This window comes from Chaetura pelagica, unplaced genomic scaffold (genome assembly GCF_000747805.2).
Source record: "Chaetura pelagica isolate M959 unplaced genomic scaffold, ChaPel_1.0 scaffold109, whole genome shotgun sequence".
Taxonomy (NCBI): Eukaryota; Metazoa; Chordata; class Aves; order Apodiformes; family Apodidae; genus Chaetura; species Chaetura pelagica.
In genome coordinates this window covers 9,289,308-9,296,977 of record NW_009970725.1, presented here as the reverse complement: position 1 = coordinate 9,296,977, position 7,670 = coordinate 9,289,308, and the positions used below count along the sequence as shown (strand labels likewise).

The following is a 7,670-nucleotide window of genomic DNA, read 5'->3' as shown; positions in this document are numbered from 1 at the left end:
TGAAAGAAGTCAGAACTAGGTAAAGATAATACAAGCATAGCTGAAAAGGGGAGTATTACTCCAAATCGTGCTCTTCCAAAGCTAAGAGGAAACTAGTAATAGGGTTTTTTTCCAGTGGAAGTTTTCAAAAGGCCAAATGACACACTGGGTTACTGATCTGCTAGTGAGTCCTCCTTTTCAATCCCCTTCATCTGCCTGAGAAGATTACTTGTAGAACATGGTCTTTCTGAGGGGAAGGAAGGGTAAGGAAAGAACAGGTCAAGGGTACAGGTTGAGTCTAGAAGAACCAAGAAAGAATTCAAGATTGGGTTCTTCTTGCAAGGTATTGCAACCTTGCACAAAGCTCTCATAAGTCTTGTTGCTCTGTCAAGAGTGCTGTGTCTTGTAGAAGGGTGGTGTGTGTGTATATATATGTATATATATAATTCTTTTTAAGGGGCAGTTTGAGTGGTTGAACTTGCTGTCATGACACAGCAAAGTAGATTCTTCGCCTCAGTTAGGGAAGAGTCTTCCCCAGAAATATTTTTGTACATTATCAGTAAGAAAAAAGGGAAAATGCTTTCCAGCAGGATGCTATATTTTAGCTCAAATACTTGATGATACTGTAACCATTAGGGCTTAATTTCCTTGTCTGGAGAGACTTTAATGTCTGATCACCATGGAAATGTGATATCTCTGGGTTATATGAAAAGGTCTTCTCTGCTGATTTCCTATCTTGACTGGTCAATGATTTAAGAGGCTGTGTTGTCAGTTTCCCTGGCAGTGTACATAATGTATTGACAGGAAAAGCTGAATTTGAACCTGCATTTTTGCAGTTCAGCTTCATCATGCAGTTTCAATGTTTGTAGAAATAGAATGGTTTGTTTCATTTTGGAGTGAGAGTCTCTGAGTCTTTTAGCTTTAGCTCCTTTTTGCAGTTGTAGGGTGCTCATGCTTGTCTTGATCAAACACTGCCTCTATCAGCTGGAAATCTGGGCACTGTGCCACAAAACACAAAATATACTGTTGCTCAAGCTAGAGCCAAATTTTTAGGAGGCTTCATCCGAGACAGAGAACACAAATGGGCTAAGCCAGGTTCAGGAAGGTCTGCTGAACTAAGGGGACTGAAGTGTGTAAGGACACAGGACTGATGCAACCAGCCTTTCCAGTGTTAAGGGGGAATGGTACAGTTTTGTGGTCTTTGGCCTTGGTAGACTGTAGGGAAGGAGTTCTTTCTTGTGGAATTACCTCCTGTGAAAGGGAATTTTTTTTTTTTCTTTCATTATATAGAATGACTAAGCAAATATTTGAGGATCATGGAATCATTTTCATACTCCACTTGAAGGTTTTTAGCTTAGCTTTACATTAATTTAAAATAACTTTTATCCATGCCATCTTCAAATCAAAAGCATCAACTGCATTTTTCTCTGACAAACCACACTAATACCACACCAGGTGTATGTTTCCAGCATTTAATAACATATGCTGTGCTTCCTTTTTCTGTGCATTTAATGCTTGGCTAACACTTTGCTACCAGAAAAATGCATGCCTGTCCATAAGGTTGAGTAAGCAAAGTCTGTATACAGAGAAAAAGCAGGAACGGAAAAAAAAACCAAACAAAGCAACAGGTGAAGGTACATAAAGTGTCATTGAATTGTGACTGGAAGTTTCTCTGTTCACAGGCTTGGAGGGGAAATGAGCAGGATGACTGGATCCCTCGCACCTATCAGGATTTGGAAGGTCTGCCTTGCATCGTTATTCTAACTGGCAAGGACCCTCTAGGAGAGACCTTCCCCAGGTGCTGTTACTGCTCTTGCAATAGGGCTGTTCTCTGCCATGTTTAGATAAGTTGAGGAGAGGATAAGTGGTTTGTTACCATCTGGCTGGGATTTTTTCCACCAAAAAAAGCTGTATTTTAGAGTTTATTTGGGAAGAGTTTAAATTTTTGGAAGGTGGGGTTGGTGAGAAGTAAAGCTACTGTACTGTGTGGGCCAGTGAGTGTCTGTGCAAAGCACCAAGAAGCATAACTTATGTGCTGAATGCTTAAAAATAGTTTTCTATTTACAGGCTAATGAAATTGTCACGCATATTCAATAAGAAATTAAATACAGGGAGTATTCTTCAAAGAGAAAACAAAACTTTGTCTTGGGTTGGCTTTTCTAGGTCGTTGAAATACTGTGACCTTCGACTAATTGACTCGAGCTACTTAACTCGGACTGCACTAGAGCAAGAAGTAGGCCTGGCATGCTGCTATGTCTCAAAGGAGGCAATTCGAGGGCCTATTGTAGCTCTTGACCTTAGTGAGAAGGAGCATGAGAAGGCTAATGGCAGCGAGAATGACTCTGATGAGCTGTTGATAGACTTGGACCGACCCCAGAGTAATAGCAGCGCTGTCACTGGAACCTCAGGTCAGTTCTTCTGCTGTTGCTCTGAAAAGCAAGACTTCGTTCCTGTGTCACTGGAATTTGAATGCAAACATTGAGATGTTTAATCAAATGAGAGTTGCTTGGCTGCTGTCCTGCTTGGTTGTGTCCTGCTGCAAGCTAGGCGATGAAATATTGGTAACAGATTCTTTCCACAGTGAGCAGTTTTCCTGTGTACAGTTAAAAGGGGATGGTGCTGCAGTGGGAGGATGGTATGCCATAGCTAAGGGGTCCCTTGGGATTTTTATTTTTGAACTTACATACCACATTTGTTGCTAACTTCATCTGGTGGATCCTGAAAAGATCTTAATAATCAGAGTAGAAATGGACAGTATAAAATTCTAGCAATAAAAAATGCTGTGTAACTTCAGAGGTAGCTGTGGTTGAGAATGGGCATTTGTTTCTTTGCCAAGATCAATAGAATGTCTGGGTCTTGCCCTACCTCTTCAGGTGTCAATGCAGCATCATTTCCCACCAGGCCTTCCCTTCATTGCATTCCTCAGTCACTTCTGCATCCTTCCCTTTGTTTCCCTCTGAGGTTGGGTTTTAAAGACAGCTGAATTGGACCTTTGTCATATACCAGATCTTCCCATACACCAACTAAACTTGACTGGTATGGAGGGAGGAGCATAGCCCAGTTCACATTACAGTTGCAGGGGAATGGATTCTCTGTTCTACATAAAAAGGAAGGTCAAATTTATCTGTGTATACGGTGGTGTGTTATACTTGAATTTCAGAAGGTCCTACCATCATATTCCAAATCCCAGATGGGAAATTACAGTTCTTATACAGAATTGGGTTTGGGACACCCATGTTTGAACCCCAGCAGAAGGGCTGTTGCCCCTCCAGCAAGAGGGACAGATGGACACCCATGATTTCCTTTTAAATAGCGAAACACTGACCTAAGCCATACCAGCATTCACTGAACAGAAGTATTTGTACATTAGGAGTGTCGCATAGGTCAAAGGAGTTCACGATCTTCATGTGTTGGCTGGTATCTGCTCATTGCCTGCTCTTTGTTTCCCCAGGCTCCCTGGCTGACAATGGTGTGAGCTCCTCGAGTGCTGCAGACAGGTCTCGGAAGCAAGCGCCGCCGCTGAACTTCCAGACCGTGGCGCACAGCTCCGTAGATGAGGGAACTTACCCCGGTTCCACAGCCGGAGAGACCCTGAAACAGGAATGTGACTCCCTGGGTAACCAGATGGCAAGCAGCACCACTTCCAAGCTATCATCACTGTCCTCGGTCTCCCAGACGTTTCGCTGGGCTGCCCATTCAGCCAAAGACAGCAAGGCCCTCCGTGCTGCGCTGCCACGCATCGTCATCCTGTCAAAAGCTGCCTACTGTCTCCTGAGCTCACAGAAAGGCGGGAGTTTGCCTTCCTCCTCTTCCCTCCTGCCTCATGCTGATGTGTCTTGGGTGAGCTCTCTGAGACCTCTGCTTCACAAGGACATGAACAGTGAGGAGCAGTCTCTCTACTACAGGCAGTGGACGACAGCCCGACAGCACCACGTGGACTTCAGCAATCAGGGTGAGGCGTCTGGCTCCAGGAGTTGTCACCCCAGGCGGCTGCTTTTGACAGGACCACCTCAAGTAAGAGAACAGTTCCTTCCTCTTGCCTTATTAGCAGGGATGAGAGGACCAATAATGAGGACTGGAGATCGTATTGTAAAGCTTCCTTGTAAGGTTGCACGCAGTGATGTGTTTCTGGGTCAAAAATCAGTCAAATTTTAAGGTTAAGTCCTGGCTGGAAGTGGTATAGAGAGGAAAGGTGATGCTGTAGGTCATGTTTTAGCCTAAAGGAAGTACATATGCATGGCACTGGGCACGAAATAGCCACGAGTGTATCAGCAGAGAAGTGTTATCACTGCCAATCTCCCTGTGTACAGAAGTGTTGCAAGCGGCAGGTCAGGTTTTGCTCACCAGTCACTTTTGTAACACTATTCAGCATAAAGGGGAATATGGTATCTTGTTATATTTCCAGGCAGAGCTAGAGTGGGGTAAGCTCAAAGGCATTTCTCTGAAACTGATCCTCTGTATTAGTCTGAGTTGGGATTTGGACTTTTTTCCATCTCTGGCCCAGGTGGGGAAGACTGGCTCATATTTGCAGTTCCTAAGGATCCTCTTCCGCATGCTGATCCGGTTGCTGGAAGTAGATGTATACGATGAAGAAGAGATTAATGCCAGTAAGTGTTTAGTAGTAATTCTTAGTATGCATTATAGAAAGATTCTGTTACGTATTATTCAACAGTGACAAATTTTTAGGCTCATGGAAAGACTGTAAATTGCACCTACCACTTGTTCTGTCAGTTAGTGTGTAGCTAATCTTGCTGTAGGTCTCTGCATATGTTTAAATACAGATGAATATAAATTTACATTTGGCTTAGCTGAGAAATATTACATGTATTTTGGTTTTGGATAGCACTAAAGTGAAAGTGAACATGAAACTGTAAATGGGCAGCATTCCCCCATGTTATCTTGCCTGGCTAGTTTTTTAAGCACTGGCAACAATATTTTGTTTCTGGCCAAAGCTTCACTATTGTTTATGTTTAATTATAGTTTAGATACCAATTTTCAGTAAGTCTGTCTGCAGTTTACAGATCTTATGCTGAGGAAAAAGGGGAGGGAGAGCCTCTTTGGATTTGCTCTCATTTGTCAGATCTCACAGATCCATTAACTGCTGTGGCAGGACTTTGCCTTGAAATGCATGAAGACTTTTAAAAATTAGTCCTCTTCAGGGTGTTCTTTACATAAATAACTCTGTGGTTTTGCAGTGAAGAAAACTCCATGGTGCATAAATCTCATGACCAGTAGACTGGTATCCTGAAAATGTAGTTGCTGTCAAACCTGTGAGAAGACTAATTTTTATTTCTGCTTAGAAAGTGCTATTAAATAAAAAAGAAAAAAAAAAGTAAAAAAAAAAAAAGAATATTTTCCTTGGATTTGGACCTTTGGGGACTGTTATTCTCATTACTTGATCTAAAGTGCCCCAGAAACTTAGGATGAAATATCAAAACATAAGAGAAGTTTTGCATCATGCCATCTGGTCTGTTGTGATCACAGCAACATGTCACACCCCTGCCAGGAATGCGTGGAGCTCCATCAGAAGAGCAGTTGGGGTTTGTTCGGGGTTTTTTGATTGTGGCTTTTTTTCCTCCCACTACTTCTATTGGAATGCTTTTGCAGGGCCCTAGTGTTGATGATTGAAAATACTATTTTTTTTCTCCAACCCCAAGATGTTCCTGGTCCAATTTTAAACATTCTCTTTGGGACTAAAGAAAATATTAATTTAAGTTAAAATACTTTTTGTCTTCTTTCATGTTTGCTTCTATGGTGTAGTCAGACTTACCCTCTCTGTGTTCATCTAGGTATCCTGAATCTTCTTACAGGATCCTCACAAATTGCAGTCTCTTTTTTCTGGTTTAATATCTCTTGCCTGCACATCTATTTTCAGTTTGTCATTCTGGTACATGGGTGACCAGAACTGAATGCTGTATTCTGCAGGATGTTTAACCAATTCACTGCACAACAGCTCGTGTGTTCCCCTGCTCCCACTGAAAGCCCCATGATTATTGAAACTTTTGATTGCACTGTTTTTTTCCATTCTCCCATTTCACTGGCAATGATATGTAGATTATACTCCTGGGTTCCTCTGCAATTGATTCATTTCCAACGGAGGTGCTCCCAACTTGCTGCAGAAATGCTTGTCTAGTCCTGGATCTTACATATGACTCATGTTTTTTCTTTTACATGTGCAGCTTCTATTGTCATAGTTTTTGAGGGCATTGACTTCTTTGTGGATGATTCCTTCTCCATATTTACAGTTACTCTTAGAGTGTGCCACCAGCAAACTTAAGCCAAATTTTTTTTTTAGTTGCTGACACTAGTGAAAATATTAAACATTATGCCCCTCTATGGATCTTCTGACTTCACTGGTAATCTCCATCTGCTTTAATGCTTATGATGCTACGTGCTGCCATCTTCTGTTTAATCAACTTGTTAAATTTACAAACCATTCAGTGTCTCAATTTTCTTCAGCTGTATTAATAATTTGCCATGTAGTATCATACCAAATACTTGAGTCCAGAAGGATAAAATGTGTTGCATGTCCTTTTTTCAGAGAAACGGAGATATTACACAGATATAATTAAAGTAACACAGGATTTCCTTGGTGAACCCATGTTGCATTTTATTACATTTTTCATTTCCTTCAACATCTTAAAGTATTTCTTTCATCCTCTCCAAGTTTTTAATATTACCAAGGTCAAAGTAATGAACCCAGAGATCCGTAGAGTACTGTATCTCCTCTTAAATGTGGATAATACATGCACTATGCTTGCACTGAAATCAGGCTCCTGCCTGTTCTTTCAGAAGTCTGGCATGGAAATATGTCATGGCATATCTCTGTTTTGAGTCTTAAACAAGCTTTTAGAGTTTTTTTTCCATCTTAGCTTATGGTAAACCTTTTATTCCCTTGAAAACATAATTGTCGAAGTAAAAATAAAAATGAAAAAAAAAAGATCTGTATATGTATGATTATAAAACAAAATTGTTGCTTGTTTTCATGTACTTTTCTGGGGTCTACCTTGGCTTGACATTTTGCAGAGCTTATTTTATCTCACACTTGTTGACATTTAAGACAAAACTTCATTAACTGGTGAGCTTTTTCCATTCCTCATGGACTTTGTTCATTCTTAGTGTCCTTTTAGATGTAGTCCCTCTGAAGCCCCTTCATCCTGGTGGGTTTATTTTGATTGGTGTGCTAGTTACTGGCTATTTGCCAACTGCAATTCCAAGAGGTCCAAGTCTCATTCATAGGCAAGTCCCTGTTTTTTTTCAGAGCAAGCTTGCTCAGGATTTGTCTGTAAGGACAAAGTATTATGCCTCACTTGACCAACAATTCATGTTGATTTGAGCATGAGATGGTGCCATTGAGGTTAATGGCCTCTGAACTGCTGCTGGCTCACATCCTACTAGGCAAGTCAGGATAGGGTGAGCATGTGCTTGTCTGTAGACTCAACCTTCATTTCAACTGGATTTGCTTTTGTAAAATCAGTAACTTCAGTAACACACCTACTTTTGTGTGTTCTTCTATCTCATTTTAAGCTGAATTGACTCATGTTCAAGCTGCAGTCCAAGGTTGTTTTATTTGGCCAGTGCTTTCTAGTGTTCCCATTACTTACACTTGCTTTTCTACTTTAGACTTATCTGATCAAAGCAAAGGAGATGTAGTTGATCCTTGCTGGCCACATCCAATTCTCTAGCAGGAA

At 41.2% G+C, this 7,670-nt stretch overlaps 1 protein-coding gene across 1 annotated transcript in view; it reads left to right on the top strand.

The window, feature by feature from the left end:
• Positions 1-7,670, top strand: part of GREB1L (growth regulation by estrogen in breast cancer-like) — a 63,580-nt gene that overhangs the window by 43,509 nt on the left and 12,401 nt on the right. Inside the window, exons 19-22 of the mRNA XM_010006843.1 lie at positions 1,662-1,777; positions 2,143-2,387; positions 3,431-3,993; positions 4,484-4,586. Of these exons, the coding sequence (XP_010005145.1) occupies positions 1,662-1,777; positions 2,143-2,387; positions 3,431-3,993; positions 4,484-4,586 (1,027 nt within the window). The remainder of the gene's footprint in view (positions 1-1,661; positions 1,778-2,142; positions 2,388-3,430; positions 3,994-4,483; positions 4,587-7,670) is intronic.